The sequence below is a fragment of the Urocitellus parryii genome, chromosome 5 (genome assembly GCF_045843805.1).
Source record: "Urocitellus parryii isolate mUroPar1 chromosome 5, mUroPar1.hap1, whole genome shotgun sequence".
In the NCBI taxonomy this organism is placed as follows: domain Eukaryota; kingdom Metazoa; phylum Chordata; class Mammalia; order Rodentia; family Sciuridae; genus Urocitellus; species Urocitellus parryii.
The window spans coordinates 65,655,904-65,677,340 of NC_135535.1; the positions used below are offsets into that span (position 1 = coordinate 65,655,904).

The 21,437-nt window shown below is 39.7% G+C and overlaps 1 protein-coding gene across 3 annotated transcripts in view; it reads right to left on the bottom strand.

Moving 5' to 3' along the window:
• Dip2b (disco interacting protein 2 homolog B) overlaps positions 1-20,838 on the bottom strand; it is a 244,093-nt gene extending 223,255 nt beyond the window's left edge. For all 3 annotated transcript variants that reach the window (XM_026407027.2, XM_026407025.2, XM_026407026.2), the window contains exon 1: positions 20,601-20,838. In XM_026407027.2, the coding sequence (XP_026262812.2) occupies positions 20,601-20,700 (100 nt within the window). In that variant the 5' untranslated portion in view covers positions 20,701-20,838. The remainder of the gene's footprint in view (positions 1-20,600) is intronic.
• Between the last annotated feature and the right edge of the window lie 599 nt (positions 20,839-21,437).

Sequence of the window (21,437 nt, forward strand, 5' to 3'; positions counted from 1 at the left end):
CTCTGAATCCTTGCACACTTACATAGAGCTTTCTTTTCCATGAAATGTGAATACTATCTATACTGCATACAGGATACTTGGAACATACACCTCTTCTCTCAATAGTCCATAGATGTTTCTTCTACCATCAATAAAATTCTAATTACTGCAAATGAGAATAGTCTGTTTTGTAATGGTGGTGATGGTTGAAGTTTTTTACTTTGGGTTTTTTTTATTATTATTATTTTTTAGTTGTTGATGACCTTTATTTTATTTATTTATATATGGTGCTGAGAATCAAACCCAGTGCCTGACACATGCCAGGCAAGTCCTCCACCACTGAGCCACAGCCATAGCCCCTGATGGTTGTAGTTTTAACATTATCTTTCTACCTAGGGGATTTTTTTTCCTTGATTGCTGAATTCAGGAATTTTATAATATGCCTATCTTTGTGTCTTTTTTCATCAATCTTGCCTTAACATAATGAACTCATTCAATGTAAAGTCTTTTCCAATTTGTAATCTTTTTTTTCATCTTAGGAAATTTTTTTTTAAATATTTATTTTTTATTTGTAGTTAGACACAATATCTTTTATTTTTTATTTATTTTTATGAGATGCTGAGGATCGAACCCAGGGCCTCGAACATGCTAGGCGAGCGCTCTACCGCTGAACCACAACCCCAGCCCTCATCTTAGGAAATTTTTCCTCTTATACTTATTTACACTTCTAAAATTCTTTTTTTTTTTTGGGGGGGGGGGCGGGGGCCTCAGGGGGAAGGGTACTGGTGATTGAATCCAGGGGTACTTTGCCAGAGAGCAACATCTCCAGCCCTTTTTATTTTTGAGACATAGTCTCCCTAAATTGCTTAGGGCCTAAGTTACTGAGGCTGGCCTTGAACTTGTGATCCTTTTGCCTCAGCCTTCAGAGCAACTGGGATTACAGACACATGCCACCACACCCAACTAAAATTCTTTGTTTACATTTTCAGCTTCCTGGTGCTTTAACTTCATCTTCCTGAATTCCTATTCTATCTCTTGGTATTCTGGATCTAAGATTTAAAATTATTTTATTTGAACTGAGTTTTTAAAAAGATAACTATATAGGTCCTGGGGATGTAGCTCAGTGGTAGAGCAGTTGACTAGCATGTGTAAGGCCCTGGGTTCTATCACCAGTACAGCAGTATCAGAGAGAGAGAAAAAAAAAAACAGAGTAGTCAAGCTGCCATCTTCCCAGAATCATTCCAAGTGTGATTGTTTAAATGAAATCACTTAAGTAGAAAATAAAAACACTTCTAAGACAATTACCTAATGTTTTTAAAATCCAAATACCTATTTATTGAGAAGTTACTAGATTAAAAGCTGACTGAGAACAGGGAATACATTTCTTACCTTCTCAACTGGTTTTACAAATACAGGTGTACACAATACATCTAAAGACATATTGATATATTCAACAACTCACCGAAAATGCAGAGGTTCCAAAATGTAGAAGGCCCTTGTAAAATTCAAAAAAATCTAAGGTCTAAGTAAAAAAGGATAAAAATAACATAAATGAAACAAATATATAGTTGTCAATTAAGTGTTAAACTCTGAAGCTAAATAGTCTAAATATAGGAGAGATTAATAGGGACTAAAGCAGTCAGCTGGTTTCATGATGAAGTGGACATGAGGCAAGACTGGAAACACAGACAGATGTCCACAGGAGAAAAAGCAAATCTGACAAAGAAAATGCTTGTTGTAAAGATATAGAGCTGGAAATGAACCTGCCAGAAGAATGAGAAAAACAGCTTGACTGTAACAGAAGAATCTGTCAGATACTATGAGGAAATAAGAATAGATAGGGAGGTTGATGAGAATCTACATTTGTTCACTAATTGAACTGAAAAGCATTTATGTTAAAGGACACCATGTGGGCTGAGGCTGTAGCTCAGTGGTAGAGTGCTTGCCTCACAGGTGTGAGGCCCTAGGTTCAACCCTTAGCACCAAATAAAAATAAATAAATAATAATTAATGACATTTTAAAAAAAAAAGGACATCATGTACTGTTCTCAGATAGCTTACTAAGGGGAGATGAGAATATTTATGCAAATGATATTTTTTTAAAATATTTATTTTTAGTTGTAGTTGGACCACAATATCTTTATTTTATTTATTTTTATGTAGTGCTGAGGATCGAGCCCAGAGCCTCACATGTGCTAGGTGAGCACTCTACCACTGAGCCACAATCCCAGCCCCTATGCAAATGATAACTTTATAACTTTAAGATAATTTGTAGCCAAGCACAGTGGCACAGTCCGGCAATCCCAGTGACTCAGGAGGCTGAGGGCAGACAGATCACAAGTGCAAGGCTAGCCTCAGCAACTTAGCGAGGCACTAAGCAATTTAGAATGAGTCTGTCTCAAAATAAAAAACAAAAAGGCCGGAAGGGGAGCACACCTGTTATCCCAGCAGCTTCGGAGGCTGAAGCAAGATGATTTAGAGTTTAAAGTCAGCAATTTAGAGAGGTCCTAATTGGGGCTGGAGATGTGGCTCAGCGGTAGCGCGCTCGCCTGGCATGCTTGCGACCCGGGTTCGATCCTCAGCACCACATACCAACAAAGATGTTGTGTCCGCCGAGAACTAAAAAATAAATGTTAAAAATTCTCTCTCTCTCTCTCTCTCTCTCTCTCTCTGTCCTCTCTCACTCTCTCTTAAAAAAAAAAAAAAAAAGAGAGGTCCTAATTAACTCAGTGAGACCCTGTATCTAAATAAAATACAAAAAAAGGACTGGGGATGTGGCTCAGTGGTTAAGTACCCTTGGATTCAATCCCCAGTACAAAAAAAAAAAAAAAAAGATAATTGGAAAAATAACCATATTACAGGAGTGAGATTAGAGGTCAGAAACCCAACAAATGGGGAAGTTTTTTTTTGTTTTAACAGGAAGTTCATTTTCTGGTACTTCCCTCGGTCTCCTTTAAGAATAACAACAAGCAAGAACAAACTACAGGAGGAAAACTCAAACCATTCTTTTTCTACGTGTTCCACTTAAAAATGAAAGTTTCTCTACAGTAGAGAGGAAAGCCAATAAAGTAAGAATGACAACCCTAAAATTTTAAGACAGTCCATTTGCCTTCATTACAGATTTATTGACAGAAAAACTGTCAGAAGCTTTTTCCAAACAATTCTTACCGCATTCATTTTTCTAAAAGGAAATTGTATAACAAGACTGGTTAGCACCATAAACTTCATTAGTACCTGACCTGAATTAAAACCCACAAGTTATAGTCTATGAATAACTTAAGACAATATGATCCAGGGTCCTCAAAAAAAAAAAAAATGAAAAAACCCTTTAAATGCTTTAATGTATCCCTAAAAGCAATAATCCTCTGAAAATAAGTATTAGAACACTATTTCTTCACACACAAAGACTCCAAGAAAAGATAGTCACTTACAGAAAGTCATTTACATAAATGACTACATTTATTTCACTATTTAAATGAAGCATTACATTTTCAGAGAAGAGGGTAGGAGAGGCAGACAAAACTCTTTCTGGGGCTGGAGATGTAGCTCAGTGGTAGAGCACTTCCCTAGCAGGTATGAGGCACTGGGTTCAATTCTCAGCACCGCATATAAATAAAACAAAAGGTCCACTGACAACTACCAAAAAAAAAAAAAAAATTAAATAAACCTCTTTCTGCACCAGAATGTAAGAACAACTCCTCTGTATCAAGAAAGCCCAGAAGTTCATGTCCATTGCATACTAAAGACCTTTCAAAGACAGCCCACAGCTGGGTATAGTTTCATATACTCATATCTTGGGAGGCTGAGGCAGGATGATCACTTAAGACCAAAAAAAGAAAAAAGAAAAGGGGGACAGTGGTAGGGGGAGTGCCACCAGACCTTCAGATTCTCATTTAGGGGTCTCCTATGTAATATAAAAAATATTTTTGTCAATTCGAGGAAGAAAAATTAATTTCACACAAGACAAGAAAAAATGAAGTTATCATTCTCTTTATAAACAATCTTGCAGAATTTTATCCAATTCCTGTTGTTAAAAATCAAATCAAAGAGCCAGGCATGGTGGTGCACACTTGTAATCAAAGTGACTCAGGAGGTTGAGACAGGAGAATTGCCAAATTTGAGGCCAGCCTCAGCAACTTGGCAAGGCCCTAAGCAACTCAGTGAGACACTGTCTCAAAAAATAAAAAAGGCTGGGATGGGGCTCAGTGGTTAAGGACTCCTGGGTTCAATCCCCAGTACAAAAAAAAGGAAGAAGTCAAAGACAGGATGGAGATGTAGCTCAGAGGAACAATGTTTGCCTAGTACTGGGCATATCGCTCAGTGGTATAGTACTTGCTTAGGAAGAGCAAGTCCCTGGATTCAGGCACCAGCACCAAGAATGGAAAAAAGAAATAAGTCAAATTTTGTCAGCAATTAGGCTGGTATGAAGGAAACCCTCTGATAATAATGCAGAGTGCCAACCACCCCTCTGTTCTGGCAAAGCAAAGTCAGAAATAACAAACTATACTCCTAGATCGCATCCATTTCTCTGAGGGCAGAACATTCCTGTGCTCTACTCCCAAAACTCCAAGAGTGAGGGTATAGTCCAAGGAAAGCAGGGCCTACTAGTTAAGGCAGAAAAGAATTTTGCTAAAATTACTTGAAACATGATCCAGTGAAATGAAAATGGAATGATGACAATGTGGAATCACACAGGGGTTTGGAGCCAACCTTATTTAAATTCCAATCCCAGGACCCTATACTTTCAGACTTCACGTTCTTTAACAAGTCTCTACAAAATGGAAATTGCACACCTATCTTTAGGAGTTAAGATTAGAAGCACATTTCAAAAATCTGCAGAAAGTCATATAGTAACAGCAGAAACAGAACTTGAATCCAATCCTATATAACTCAAGTTCAGTGCTTTTCCCCAGTGCCAGACATCAAGAATGTTGCCTAGCTGGGCACAGTGGCACATGCCTGTAATGCCAGCAGATCGGGAGGCTGAGGCAGGAGGATCACAAGTTCAAAGCCAACCTCAGCAAAAGTGAGACACTAAGCAACTCAGTGAGACCTGTTTCTAAACAAAATACAAAATAGGGCTTGGGAAGTGGCTCAGTGGTTGAGTGTCCCCGAGTTCAATCCCCAGTACAAAAAAAAAAAAGTGTTATCTAGCCAGGTATGGTGGCACACACTGATAATCCTAGAGATTTGGTAGGCTAAGGCAGGATTATCTCAAATTCAAAGCCAGTCTCAGCAATTTAATGAGCCCCTAAGAACTTAAAGACCCTGTCTCAAAACATAAAAAGGGCTGGGGATGTGCTCAGAGGTTAAGTGCCCTGGGTTCAATCCTTAGTACAAAAAAAAAAAAAAAAGTAAGTAAGTAAGTTACCTTTACTGCTAAAGAGGAAGCAAAAGATAGGTGATATGTGACAACAGGCAGGATGTGGCATACATCACATTCAAGTTAACTTTCAGGTGCTTCTTGGTAGCTCAATTCCCTATCATCATTATGATAACAGAAACTATATGTATTCAGCACCTACTTACTGGTCAAGCAGGGTATATAAAGTGCTAAGCACAGGGCCTGTTACATATTAAGCACTCAATAACTGATGACACACAGAGATCTAAACTTCTTAAGAAGGCTTCCGCAGAAAACTGAGGGGAATAGAAGTTAACCAGGCAGAAAAAGGGGAAGAACATGCAAGAGTGGACATTTTAAAGAAAGCCAGCATACACAAAGGCATGGAAACAAAAAAAGCACAGTGCATGCAGGGAAGTGCAAGTCACTAGCATGGCTGGAGAGTAAAACAAAAACATAGAAGGAACAGGAAATTAAGTTAAAAAGGAAGCAGGTCTTCATAAAGAAGATACTTGGATTTGGATTTTCTTTTTCTTTTTTTAAACTGGGACTGAACTCAGGGGTACTTTTATCACTGAGCCACATCACCATTCCTTTTTATTTTTTATTTTGAGACAAGGTCTCACTAAGTTGTTGAGACTGACCTTAACTAATGATCCTCCTGCCTCAGCCTTCTGAGTTGCTGGATTACAGATATGTGCCAGCATGCCCAGTTTCAATGAAAAATTTTAAATAGGGGGAAAAAACATATTTAAATTTCTATTTCAGAATGATCACTCCATAACAGGATAGAGAAGAATGAACTGGGTGTAGGGGGAAGACAAGAGGCAGACAAATGAATTAGGAAACTACTATGACAGGGCTGGGGATGTGGCTCAAGTGGTAGCGCGCTCGCCTGGCATGCGTGCGGCCCAGGTTTGATCCTCAGCACCACATACAAACAAAGATGTTGTGTCCACCGAAAACTAAAAAAATAAATAAATATTAAAAAAAATTCTCTCTCTCCCCACTCTCTCTTTAAAAAAAAAAGAAAGAAAGAAAGAAAGAGACTACTATGACAGTCCAAGCAAGACTAAGTGCCTGAATGAAGACAAACAATGAGAATAGGGGAAAGAAAGAAGAATTAATAGGACTTGATGATCCATCAGAATGACCCCCATTTTTTGACTTGGGTAAATTACTACAGTCTGAATGCTGATGTCCCTCCCAAATTAATAAGTTGTAACTTAATTATGTGTGATAGTGTTATGAGAAGGAGCTTTTAAGAGGTGGTCAGGTCACGAGGGCAGAGCTCTCACGAATGCAATTAGTGTTCTTATAAAAGAGGCTTAATGGGAGCCTATTTGCCCCTTCCACCATGCCAGAATGGTGCCATCTTTGAAATAGGAAGCAAACCCTGATCTTAGACTTCTAGGCTCTGAATTGTGAGCAACAAGTTTCTATTATTTATAAATCACCAATCTAAGGCATTTTATTATAGCAGCAAAACATACTGATATAGAAAGTGGACATTCTGAAATAGGGACCATCTTCAGAGAGAGAAGGAGAGCAGAATGGAAGAGGGCACTGAAAGAGGGAGTTGTTTTGGACTTACTAAATTATAGTTGCCTATGGGATACCCAGAGCCGAGAAGAGTCAGTGTTAGAGATAGAGACTACAGAACTAACTGTGCAGCCATTGACAGCTGAAGCTCTAGGCATGGATAAAATAACTCTGCAAGTGTACACAAAGTTAAGATGAAGAATGACGACAAATATCTGAAGAGCACAGATGTCAAAAGAAAGAAAGAGAACAAGAAGCCCAAGAGAGAACAAGAGAAAGAAAAGTCAGGAAGCCAGAAGGAAATTGCCATAGAAGATAAAGAATTTCATAAAAAATAAAAGAGAATAAAATCATGGTATTTGCAGGTAAATGGATGGTGTTGGAGAAGATAATGCTAAGTGAAGTTACCCAATTAAAAAAAAAAATGCCAAATGTTTTCTCTGATATAAGGTGAATGACTCATAGTGGGGTGGGGAGGGGGAGCATGGGAGGAATAGACGAACTCTAGATAGGGCAGAGGGGTGGGAGGGGAAGGGAGTGGGTACAGGGTTAGCAATGATGGTGGAATGTGATGGATATCATTATCCAAAGTACACGTATGAAGACACGAATTGGTGTGAACATACTTTATATACAACCAGAGATGTAAAATATGTGCTCTATGTGTGTGATAAGAATTGTAATGCATCTGCTGTCATTTATTTTTTTAATTAATTTTTTATTTGTTTTAATTAGTTATACATGACAATAGAATGCACTTATATACTTTGGTATATCATACATAGATGGGATATAATTTCTCATTTTTCTGAGTATACATATTGTAGAATCATATTGGTCTCACAGTCACATATATACATAAAGTAATAATGTCTGTTTCATTCTACTATCTTTCTTATTCCCACATCCCCTGCCTTCCCCTCCTTTCACTTCCCTCTACCTAATCTAAGGTAATGCTATTCTCTTATTCTTTTTTCTTTTTTGCCTTCATATATGTACTTTGTTGGTTTTGGGATTTTTTTGCATTACAATTATTAATACGTATAATATATACCACAATTTTTGTATCTCTGTATATACTTTATAAAATTTATAAAATTTTTTTGAAAATTTTAAAAACTACTTATACTATATTAAACAATTATATACAAAAAAAAAAAAAAATCACGGTCTAGGGGCTGGAGTTGTAGCTCAGTGGAAGAGCGCTTGCCCGGAATGTGTGAGACACTGGGTTCAATTCTCAGCACCACATATAAATAAATAAAATAAAGGTCCATCAACAACTAAAAAATAGAAATGAGATGATGGTCTAGCCAGGCGTAGTGATACATCAGGCCTATAATCCCAGCTACTTGGGAAGTCAAAGCAGGAATATCAGAAGTTTGCGGCCATCATGGGCAACTAAACTCTGTCTCAAAATAAAAATTTGGAAAAAAAAAAAAAAAAAGCCAGTGTTTTAGTCAGCTTTTTCACTGTTATGACGAAAGGACCCGACCAGCACAACTGTAGAGGAGAAAAGGTTTATTTAAGATCTCACAGTCTCAGAAGAGTAGCAGAAGAGTGTGGTAGAGAAAAGCAGCTCATATGATCATCAGAAAGCAGAGAGAGACTCTACTAGCCAGATACAAACAAATATCACCAAGCCACGCCTCCTCCAGCCACACCCTACCACTTCAATTACCACTCAATTAATCCCGATCAGGGGATTAATTCACTGATTGGGTTAAGTCTCCTACAACCCAATCATTTCTCCTCTGAACCTTCTTGCCTTGATTTACACATGAGCTTTTGGGGGACACCACATCTAAACCATAACAGCTGGGGATGTAGCTCAGTGGTAGAGCAGCACTTGCCTAGCATGCACAAGGCCCTGGATTCAATTCTCAGTCTCTCTCTCTCTCTCTCACACACACACACAAAAAAAAAAAAAAATCAAGAGGGCAAGCGTGCACAATGTTCCACAGTATCCAGTGGTACAGAGATAACTGTAAAAAAAACATGCACACCACAAAGCATGTCCAGTGATACTTCATGGTATGAAACTAGAAATCATTGGTTGTGCCAGGCATGGTGGCACCTGGCTAATAATCTCGGCTAAGGAGGCTAAGGCCAGAGGATTCCAAATTGGAGGCCAGACTCAACAATTTAGCAAGATTGTATCTCAAAAAATGTAGGTTGTGGCTCGGTGGTACAGTGCCCCTGGATTCAATGGGGGAGAGGGGATGAAGGGAAGAGGGAAAGAAAGAAATCACTGGTGGCCATGGAGACAGCTGTCTCATAAGTTTGATGGGGCAGAATCAATGACTGAAGAGTAGGCAAAGGTAAAAAGTAAGAAGGAAATGTAATCTACATATTCTAGGCTCTAGAGAGGAAGAAAATGCCAGCACATGGCAACAAGTAGATTCTCATGCAAGACTGCAAGATTGTAAAACGTTTCTTTCTTTTTCCAGATGGAAGAAACTGGAAGAAATTTAAAAGCTGAAGAGAAAGGGCTGAGAGCCAAGTGTTATGTGAGAAGCTAGAGAGAGACAAGGACGAAAAACTATGAATGAATAAATCAATCAATGAAGTCAGACACTAAAATCCCAGAAGAACAGGGTTGGTAGTGACAACAGTCAGAGGAGTACACCCTAGAATAGGAAGGGGATAGTTCTTTCAACAAAGACAGAAAGAGGATAAGGGTGGGAACTGATTATTAGATAATACTGTTAAGTACTGGGGAGGGAAGCTGAGGGAGTTTGGTTTTTCCTTAGAAGCTAGTGAGAATGAAAGGAGTAACAAATAGACTTGGTTTTCAACTTTGCTTCACAGTTCTTTTTAAAAAACTGATGAAAGCTGTAGACCAGCTCTCAAAAGACATACGAATTACACTCAAAATTCTGCTTCAGAGAGTTCTGGGGTCCAATGAAGTCATCCCATATATCCAAAGACTGTCAACTGGGACACTGAGGAATTACAAAGAAGTGGTTTTTCAGAACTTATCACATTCGTGGAAAAACATGCATACCACAAAGCATCTTATTCACTATAAATATAATGTCATGACAATCTTCTATGATATAAACAACAAAAAGATATCCGATGTTAAAAACACAAGAGATTGGGCTGGCTGGGGATGTGGCTCAAGTGGTAGCGCACTCGCCTGGCATGCGTGCGGCCCGGGTTCGATCCTCAGCACCACATACAAACAAAGATGTTGTATCTGCCGATAACTAAAAAATAAATATTAAAAAAAAAATTCTCTCTCTTTAAAAAAAAAAAAAAGAGAGAGAGATTGGGCTGGGGTTGTAACTCAGCAGTAGAATGCTCGCCTAGCATATGCGAGGCCCTGGGTTCAATCCTCAGCCCAACATAAAAATAAATAAAATGAAGGTGTTGTGTCCAACTACAACTAAAAAATAAATATTTGGGGAAAAAAATACAAGAGATCATCTCTACCCTTACGAAACTTAGAATTTAAAGACGATGAGTGAGCCAAGAGTGGAGGCAAATGCCTATAATCCCAGCAGCTCAGGAGGCTGGGCCAGGAGGATCAAGAGTTCAAAGCCAGCCTCAGCAATAGCAAAGCCCTAAGCAACTCAGTGAGACTCTTTCTCTAAATAAAATACAGCTGGATATGTGGCTCAGTGCTTGAGTGCCCCTGAGTTCAATCCCCAATTCAAAAAATAAATAAATAAAGACAATGAGTGAAAGTCTTAGATTTAGCAATAGTTTTAAATAAAAGTAATATCTAAAAAGGTGAAAGATCCAGAGCTACAAGGATACTACAATCAGACCAGTTAGGCCTGAAGATAAATAACTCAATAAGACTGATGGCAAATCAAACCAAAGAAAAAGAGGATGCAATGCCCTTCAATAGATGAATGGATAAAAAAAATGTGGCATCTATACACAATGGAGTACTATGCAGCAATAAAAAATGACAAAATCATAGAATTTGCAGGGAAATGGATGGCACTAGAGCAGATTATGCTTAGTGAAGCTAGTCAATCCCTAAAAAACAAATACCAAATGTCTTCTTTGATATAATGAGAGCAACTATGAACAGAGCAGGGAGGAAGAGCAGGAAGAAAAGATTAACATTAAACAGAGACATGAGATGGGAGGGAAAGGGAGAGAAAAGGGAAATTGCATGGAAATGAAGGGAGACCCTCATTGCTATACAATATTACATATAAGAGGTTGTGAGGGGAATGGGAAAATTAACAAGGAGAGAAATGAATTACAATAGATGGGGTAGAGAGAGAAGATGGGAGGGGAGGGGAGGGGGGATAGTAGGGGATAGGAAAAGTAGCAGAATACAACAATTACTAATTGGGCATTATGTAAAATTGTGGATGTGTAACCGACGTGATTCTGCAATCTGCATTTGGGGTAAAATTGGGAGTTCATAACCCACTTGAATCTAATGTATGAAATATGATATGTCATGAGCTTTGTAATATTGTGAACAACCAATAAAAAAAAAAAAAGAAAAAGAAAAAGAGGATGCAAGAAAACATTTGGAGGAGGAACCAAAAGGATGTGTTCAATAAGCACAAACAGGGGACTAAGAGTCTAAAACTATTTGAAGTCTCTAAACATCTGCATGTGCCTTTTTTCCCCCTCAGCACTAGGGATTGAACCCAGGTCCTAACACATGCTAAGCAAGGACTAAGCTACATTCCCAGCACATATTATTTTGAAACAGGGTCTAAGTTGCCCAGACTGGCCACAAACTTGTGATCCTCCTGCCTCTGCTTAAGTAGCTGGAATTACAGGTATGCACCACCACGCCCAACTACATAAGGCTTTTCACAGCTTAGAGATACTTGTATCTCAGAAACCATGCTTGCACGTCAAAGTCATTTGTAAAACTCAGAAATGTGCATATGTCAAATGTCTATAGGAAACATTTGGTAGAGCGTGTGCCTGGCATGCACAAGGCCGTGAGTTCACTACAAACCAGCCACCCTTTTTTGCTCCAGTCAACTGCCTGTAGTAACCCAACATGTGTTGCACTAAAGATGTAGGCTGCTGAAAGGAACAACCAATGATGAAGCCTTACTTTAAAAAAATATATTCATGGGGCTGAGGATGTGGCTCAAGAGGTAGCGCGCTCGCCTAGCGTGTGTGCGGCCCGGGTTCGATCCTCAGCACCAAATACAAATGAAGATGTTGTGTCCCCCGAGAACTAAGAAAAATAAATAAATGTTAAAATTCTCTCTCTGTCCCCCTCTCTCTCTCACTCTCTCTTTAAAAAAAAAAATATATATATATATATATATATATATATATTCACAAATTGATTGTATTCTCGCTTCACATAACTGTATTCTACTAAGTAGCACAAGATATTAAAAACAGCCAAGTGACGGGGCATCCATTTATTATCAGGAGCAATAAAAATTAAAATGCCTGGGCTGGGGATGTGGCTCAAGCGGTAGCGCGCTCGCCTGGCATGCGTGCGACCCGGGTTCGATCCTCAGCACCACATACCAACAAAGATGTTGTGTCCACCGAGAACTAAAAAATAAATATTAAAAATTCTCTCTCTCTCTTTCTCTCTCTCTCTCTCTCTCTCTCTCTCTCTCTCTCTCTCTCTCTCTCTCTCCTCTCTCACTCTCTCTTTAAAAAAAAAAAAAAAATTAAAATGCTGATTGTTCCTTCCATGCCATACTATACTCAGCTTTCTTATCTCATGGTAAACTTCCTTACAACTCTAAGGAGGGTGTCAGTCCTTTTGTAAGAACAGAAAAAGAAATTACAACCAGGGAGGCCACAGAACTAATAAGTGGTACAGCCAGGAGGTGGACCAAGGCCCAAAAGATGCCAAAACATGTTTCTCAAATGATTATACAACCCCACCTTATGCCAAAATCATGTCTAAGACAGACAATTCGTATCAAATTGAACTCATCAAAAACTTACTGCTCTCCTAAAACAATATAAGAAAGACAGTTGGAAGTTACTTGAAAAGTTTCACATAAATAACTTCTATAGGGGTGTACATTAGGGTAAAATAATTAGAAAATATGTGTTTGACAACAAGACATAGACTGGAACTACTGTAAGGTTTGAGACAAGGGAGATGACAGTGGTCAGGGATTGGTTTATTTTAAAAAGGTAATATACTTAAACCAGGAGCAGTGGTGCACTCCTGTAATCCCAGCAGCTCAGGAAGCTGAGTCAGGTGGGTCACAAGTTCAAAGCCAGCCTCAGCAAAAGCAAGGTGCTAAGCAATGCAGTGAGACCCCTGTCTCTAAATAAAATACAAATTGGGTCTGGGGATGTGGCTCAGTGGTCAAGTGCCCCTGAGTTTAATTCCGGGTGCAAAAAAAAAAAAAAAAAAAAAGGTAATACTTAAGCTGAACTCCTATAGAATTGTGAGATATGCAAAAAGAAGGAGGAGCATTTCAAAGAGTATTCCTGAATCAGTCACAAAAGTGATAAACAGAACTATAGGAATTATATGGGACAAAAAGCCTTTTAGTCAAACATCTGAACTTTCAACCCTGAAGTAGTAGGCCTTACTAGGGCCAGGAAAGAAAGTAGTAACCAAGTGCTGGGCAAAAAGTGATGGGTTAGTGTTTATTTAATGCAAAAATCCAGCTCAGTGCTATGGGGCTGTCAAACAACCAGATTAACTTCTCAAAATACAAACCAGAACTAAAATATCCAAACAAATGCCAACCTTTTCAATAAGGTGAACTGTTCTTCCATGAACCTATCACTTCTCTTCTGGAACTGCCATCAAAACCAGTTTATAATCATCCTAATTTTTTGACAGTAACAACTAAAACCAGTTTTTGTTTTTGTTTTTTTTTTAAAGAGAGAGTGAGAGAGGGGGGAGAGGGGGAGGGAGGGAGGGAGGGAGGGAGGGAGGGAGAGAGAGAGAGAGAGAGAGAGAGAGAGAGAGAGAATTTTTAATATTTATTTTTTTTAGTTCTCGGCGGACACAACATCTTTGTTGGTATGTGGTACTGAGGATCGAACCCAGGCCGCACGCATGCCAGGCAAGCACGCTACCGCTTGAGCCACATCCCCAGCCCTAAAACCAGTTTATAATGAAATTTTCAGTTGCAATTAGTTTGGGCTCCAAAAGAATATAACCCAACTTTTTTCTACTCGACTCCAAGTACCATATAACATGAAATATACCCTCAAAGAATTAAAATTTTCCATCATGAGGATTTTCAAAGGAATGTGGGATATAGCTCACATTATAAAGGGCTGGGGATATAGCTCAGATGATAGAGTGCATGCCTCACATGCACAAGGCCCTGAGTTCACTCCCCAGCACCACAAAAAATAAAAGGAATGTGTCGTAGGCTCTCATAGTTCCCAAAGACACATTCCAACTTAAGAAGAATACAGCCCACCAAATTTTAGGAGGCAGATAACTTGGATAAATGCCCCTTTTTGGTTATTTAAAAATGTATGGGGGGCTGGGATTGTGGCTCAGCGGTAGAGCACTTGCCTAGCATGTGTGAGGCACTGGGTTTGATTCTCAGCACCACATATAAATAAATGAATAAAATAAAGGTCCATCAATGTCTTTAAAAAAAATTTTTTTTTAAATGTATGGAGAGGGCTGGGAATGTGGCTCAAGCGGTAGTGCACTCGCCTGGCATGTGTGCGGCCCCGGGTTTGATCCTCAGCACCACATATAAACAAAGATGTTGTGTCGGCCAAAAACTGAAAAATAAATATTAAAAAAATTCTCTGGGCTGGGGATGTGGATCAAGCGGTAGCGCGCTCACCTGGCATGTGTGCGGCCCGGGGTTCTATCCTCAGCACCACATACAAACAAAGATGTTGTGTCCGCCGATAACTAAAAAATAAATATTAAAATTCTCTCTCTCTCTCCCTCTCTCACTCTCTCTTTAAAAAAAAAAAATTATCTCTCTCTCTCTCAAAAAAAAAAAAAAAAAAAACGTATGGAGGATGCTGGGGTTGTGGCTCAGTGGTACAGTGCTTGCCTAGCATGTGTGAGGCACTGGGTTCAACCCTCAACAGCACATTAAAATAAAGGCATTGTGCGCATCTACAAATGAAAAACAATTTTTTTTTTAATGTATAAAGGGTCTGGAATTGTCAGTGATAAGTCACTTGCCTAATACTAAGGCACTGGGTTTGATCCTTAGCATCACATAAAAATAAATCAATAAAATAAAGGTATGTGTCTGTCTACAACTAAAAATATTTTTTAAAAATGTACAGGGCTGGGGGGTATATATAGCTCCATGGTAGAGCACTTGCCTAGCATGCAGCAAAATAATAATTAAAATTAAAATCTATACTCCTTTTTTCTTTAATAATATCAGCATCAGGTATTACAAATGCTTAGATGTAACTTTAGAATACATGTATATCTAATGAATCCATGACTATGTTACATATTTGGAAAGAAGTGACCCTGTTTCCCATTATATGTAGAACAGGAAGGATTTACTGGTTTTCTGGCGGCTTAAGTTTACTTGCTTTTTTTCTTTTTTTCTTTTTTTTTTTTTTTGTACCAGAGATTGAACCGAGGGTTGCTTAACCATTTAACTGAGCCACATCCCCATCCCTTTTTATATTTTATTTTTAGAGACAGGGTCTCATTGAGTTGCTCAGGACCTCACTAAGTTGCTGAGGCTGGCTCTGAAATCAAGATCCTCCTGTCTCAACCTCCTAAGCCACTAGATTTACAGGCATGTTCCACTGCGCCCCACTACTTGCCCACTTCTTTTTTAAAATTCTTTAACATATATTTTTAGTTGTTGATGGACCTTTATTTTAGTCATTTATTTATATGTGATGCTGAGAATTGAACCCAATGCCTCAACATGCTAGGAAAGTGTTCTATCACTGAGCCACAACCCCAGCCCCTACTTACCCACTTCTAAGACTAAAATACAAACTATATCCAGCATCTTTTATATATTTTTTTCAGTTGTAAATGGACATAATACCTTTATTTTATTTTATTTATCTTTATGTGGTGCTAAGGATGGAACCCAGTGCCTCGTAAGTGATAGGCAAGCACTCTACCACTAAGCTACAACCCCAGCCCTATCCAGCATCTTTTACTTTCTTCTTCGACTTTGCTACCCATTCCTGAAAAGAATTCCCTGAAACTCCTAAGAAGCAGACTTCTCTTATGCAGTCACTTCCATGCTTTAAGGACCACAGATCTATGTAATGAAAGAGGCAGAGAAAGGGAGGATGTGATACTGTTTGTTGTTTGTGTTCAGAGAAGTGTTAAAATAAGAAAAGGGCGTATCCCTTCCAGTAATGGCTATTTTTCTTAAATACCTTTACAGTTGTCATCTTTGGACTGTTCTCAGATACTGAAAGACTTTAACTCCTTCTGCCCTGCCACAAGTATGGCATTAACATCCTTCTTTCCTTTGCCCTTATGACTGAACTGCACAGACTATAAAGCATATCCTTGTCTACTAACTATGCAATTCAATCCTGTATTCTATGCTCTTTCTTCTTCACAATTACAGAACAGAGAGTTTCCTCTTTTCTTAGAAGGCACCTTTTGTATATATCTCTATCAAAGTCTCATGCAGTTTTGTTGGTATTTTTAAGTGATTTCCCTACCAAAATCAGAGCTCCCTGAAAGCTGGCACAGTATCCTGCTCACCTCTGCAGCCCTTGCCCAGGGTAGGCACAAAATATATGTCAGCTGAACTGTATGCAGGCTTGTTGGATTTGAAAGAGATTTCAGAAATAGAATCAACAGGACTATTCGGAATTGTGATATAAAACTGGTAGTGTTGCCTTAGAGTAAAAAACAGTTAATAGCTTGTGCAATAACAGCACAGATATTTAAATCATTCAGATGACATAATATATGGCAGCCTGAGATAATGGCACTTATTAGATGTGCAACATTAGAAAAAAAACTTTTGGGCTGGGGATGTGGCTCAAGCGGTAGCGCGCTCGCCTGGCATGCGTGCGGCCCGGGTTCGATCCTCAGCACCACATACAAACAAAGATGTTGAGTCCACTGAAAACTAAAAAATAAATAAATATTTTTTTAAAAAAAAGAAAAAAAACTTTTGATTCCAGATTTTACCTTCTGTTAAACCAGAAAGTTTTCTCAAGCCTTTCTACCTAATCACTATTCTAACACCTATTTATTCTAATCACAAAATTTAATGAAGCTCAAATGAAAATGCATACAAAAATCATTATATTTAAACAATGCATATGTATAGAGACATTATGAATAAAGTTCAGATAACAGAGCTTATTATCAAATAATATATGTAGATCATGAAAATTTTCAGTCATAGGAATACGTGTAAAAACCTACTATTTATTCAACTCATCCATCAAAAAATTTGTGATTATGTATAAATTTAATTACTAAGTGATTCTCCAGTTTCAAGCTGTTCTTTTTAATGCAAAAGCAGGGTTTTTGTTTTGTTTTATATATTTACTTTTTAGTTATAGTTGGACACAATATCTTTATTTCACTTATTTACTCTTTTGTGGTGCTGAGGATCGAACCCAGGGTCCAGTACTTGCGAGGCGAGTGTTCTAGCGCTCTACGGCTGAGCTACAACACCCCCCCACCTCATCTCCCCCCCCCCAGCAGGTTTTAACCACAAATTCCATGCTGATCTCCCTGAAGCACAGATATCACAAGGTTCTGCAACACGCTCTGCAGCAAAAAGCCCAAAGGAGGCACCAACCTGCTTTTTAGGACAGAGTTGGCTGATATATAACCAAAGCTGCAGTTGAAAGCACAGGTAAGCACAAAGAAAATTCTTTAACTGTATATGGCTCAGACTATCCCTATGATTAAGACCAACTACAGTCTTTCAAACCTAAAAAAAAAAAAAAAAAAAGATAAAATAGACAAATAAATGTACCAATGCCACAAACACAGTTACAATCATCTTTTTTTTTAGTTTTCGGCAGACACAACATCTTTATTTGTATGTGGTGCTGAGGATCGAATGCGGGCCACATGCATGCCAGGCGAGCGCGCCACCACCTGAGCCACATCCCCAGCCCCAGTTACAATCATCTTTAAAAAAAAAAAAAAAGTACTTTCATCAAACCAGTAATTATGGAGAAAATGTAAACAAAGATTAGTTCAAAATATGCTATAGATGTCACAAATAACATCACAGATGTGGGGGTGGGTTTTTTGTTTTCTTTTGTTTTGTTTAACTTCACTTGAATTCCTATCGTCTACCTACCTACAAGTCAACCGTCTTGAAGCAAGAAAGGCAAACAGATAATCAATATGCTGACACTACAAGACCAAGGTTTTTCAAATGTAATTTATCCAGTTAAAAAAAAAAATACAGGATAATACAATATAAATCCATAAAAAACAAATACAGGGCTGGGGTTGTGGCTCAGTGATAAGAGCACTTGACTAGCATATGTGAGGCACTGGGTTCACTTCTCAGTACCGCATATAAATAAATGGATAAACTAAAGTTCCATCAATAACTAAAAAAAAAAATACAAGCTAAGTCATGTGCCAACCAAAATAATACTACATAGGAAAACAAACCATGCACTTGTCCTCAAAAATGTTTAAGCCTTGGCTCTCACAGTTTGTAAGAGTTTCACATCTTTCTGAAGGAGAGAAAGGTGAGCTAATCAGTTGTGGGTCCTAGAAATAGTTCCTCAGAATACTTCTAGAGATGTCTAGAAATACCCAGAGATGTAAACAATAATCAGCTGGAAGCAGATATGCATCAAGAATAAGGAACTCCCAGGATTTCCCTTTCCATGTGAAAGCAATCAACTCCTATTTTTAATCTCCCTCTGAATATCTAGTGAAATCTCTCTCTTTCTACCTCATCAAAGCAAGCTGATTTACTACTATGAAGTAACTATTTTAAAAGATTTGAATGGGATGGCACTATGATGCAGGCTTGTAATCTCAGCAGTTCCAGAGGCTGAGGCAGTAAAATTGCAAGTTCAAAGCCAGCCTCAGCAATTAAACACTAAGCAATTTAGTGAGACCCTGTCTCTAAATAATATAAAAAAGGGTTGGGGATATGACTCAGTGATTAAGTGTCCCTGGGTTCAATCCCCAGTTCCAACAAAAATAAAAGTATCTTAAAACGAAGAACTGATGATAATGCAAAAGCCCCTCAATTTCAGAGAAAAAAAAAAACTTAGAAAAATTTACATTTTCACAAATTAAGGCTAAGTCATTCAAATCTATCACAACTGGTCCACCTGATGAATATTTCTTTCTTTTTTTTTTTAGAGAGAATTTTTTAATATTTATTTTTTTATTTTTCGGTGGACACTACATCTTTATGTTGGAAGCCAAGCATAGTGGTGCATGGCTGTAATCTCAGCAACTGAAGGCTAAAACAGGAGGATCTAAGTTCAAAGCCAGCCTCAGCAACTTAGAAAGGCCCTAGGTAATTTAGGAGACCCTGTTTCAAAAATAAAAATAAAAAGGACTGGGGATGTGGCTCCAAGCACTCCAGGATTAAATTCCCACTACCTCTCCCCAAAGAAAGTTGGTAATCATATGTAGTTGGTAATTAAGTGTATACACTGGAAAAGCCTAGAAAGGTTATTAAAAATAATTAACTCAATGTCTGCACAGATTTATAACACTCAAATCTACTTCTGTTTTTTCATTCTAAAGGATTCTGAAAGGGGGAGGGGGAACTCTCCTGGGAATCTGTCACGTTCTTCTTTTCCAATCAACAGTTTTTAATTCACTTGAAAAATGCTAGTGAAGAGGGCCTTTGGCAAGGAACTCAAGAATTTGCAACTCTGGAGACACCACCAAAGTACTGATACCAAGCTTGGAGAAAATGCTGCTTTTGTCTGAGAGGCGGCCTGTGATAAAAACAGGAACTTTACAGAGAACTGATCACAACTGCACATAAGCCTGATCACATGCCCACAACAGAGCACTGTTTCTCTCATTGTTTTCAAGGGACTTTTCTAGTAACAGTGGCTTGATTTATCCCATTTCTTTAAATTTTCAAAATAAATCCAACCCTCCTTGTACCAATCCATTGTCAAAAGAAAGAGGTCGCGAGCCAGGATTTCCATTTAATCAGTAGCCACCTCTTTCTCCCTCTTCGAAGATTCTAAAAGGTAATCAAATGCGGAAAATTCAGCCCAAAGATAGCCACCAGGAAAAAGCCCTGATGACAAAGGTGTCTAAAGGCAGCACCGTGTGTCCCTCTGGGTTAGTACCACTGCTTCCAACCTCCCTAGGACCTTCAATGTCTCCCTCGCTCCTATCTCACTTGAGTCACTGGGGAGGCACCTCGCACTTTTCGAGAAAGAAGAAATGCTGCTGCGGCTTTCCCACGTCTCTGTCTGTCTGTCTGTCTCTTTCTCTCTGGAGAAGGAGGAATGGATCAAGGCGTGGGGCCCTCCAGGAAGAAGGCAGAAAGGAGAAAGGTGTCAGCCACCCTCCTCGCAACCACCCGTCCCCCCCACACACACACCAGCCCAGAAACCCGGGCACAGACTGGAGCTTTGTGTAGGGTTGAGGGGGCAGGGAACGCAGAAACGGCACCGGTCCAGGCGGAACCTCTCCCCCAAGCCCCGCTTGGCCCCCTCCAAGGGAAAACAATGAAAGCCACGGGAAACACTTCGCAGTGTAGAAAGGAAGGAGTACGGTATGGAGCTTGGCCAGATTCCCCGCTCCCTCGCCCCTCGCCACGCCGATGCCAGGGCGCACTATGGTGACCGGCCTCCGGACGCCCACCGAACCCGCAGGCCCGGCGCCCGCTCCTCTCCAGGATCCTACCCTCTGAGAGCTCCAGCTCCAGTTCCGCCAGCTGCGCCCGCACTTCAGGAGGCAGCGCAGCCACTGCCGCGGGCGAGGGCTCCAGGCCTCGCTCCGCCATCCCGGCTCCGCCAACCACACTCCGGAAGACGAGAGAGGGGGCCGAAGAAGGGACGGACTGACGCGGGCCCACACCCGGGTTACAGAATCCGGCTCCGGCCGCTGAGAGCCACCAGCACCGCCACCGCCGCCGCCGCCATGAGCGAGGGTCACGTGAGCGCGCGGCCCCGCCCCCGGGCTGAAGGACGTACTGCCTCCGAGGTGCTGTGAAGTCCAAGACGCGTAGGCTTACGGCGCCCTCTACAGGGTCCCCCTCCAGAATTCTACGCGAAAAGGGCTCACGTTCCGGATGTCGGCTTTAGGGCCGCGTAGAATCTCCGCATTTATCTTTTATGAATTCGAGAGCAAGCTTTCTGGAGTCCGGATGTTACTTTCTGCAGTCCTCCTCACTTTAAGTATGCCTTTGTCCTTTCCTGTCCTTCATTTCCTCTACTGAACACCTATCCATTTATAAAGACCTGCTCCACATCCTTCACTGTAACTTTCCTGATTCTGCTAGGAGTGCTTTTGTCTCTGTACGGATTTGGGCTTTTAAAACACTAGAGAGGGAAACCCGCTTCCTCTGGCCTAGATTTCTAACGATTTACAAGATACTTTAGCCTTTTCTTTACCATTTTATCCCCCTCAGTACATGACCTAGTAGGTGTTCCAAAAATATTAACGTAAGGCGGGCGCTTTGGCTCACGCCTGTAATCCAAGGGACTCTGGAGGCTGAGATAGGAGGATCGCAAATTCAAG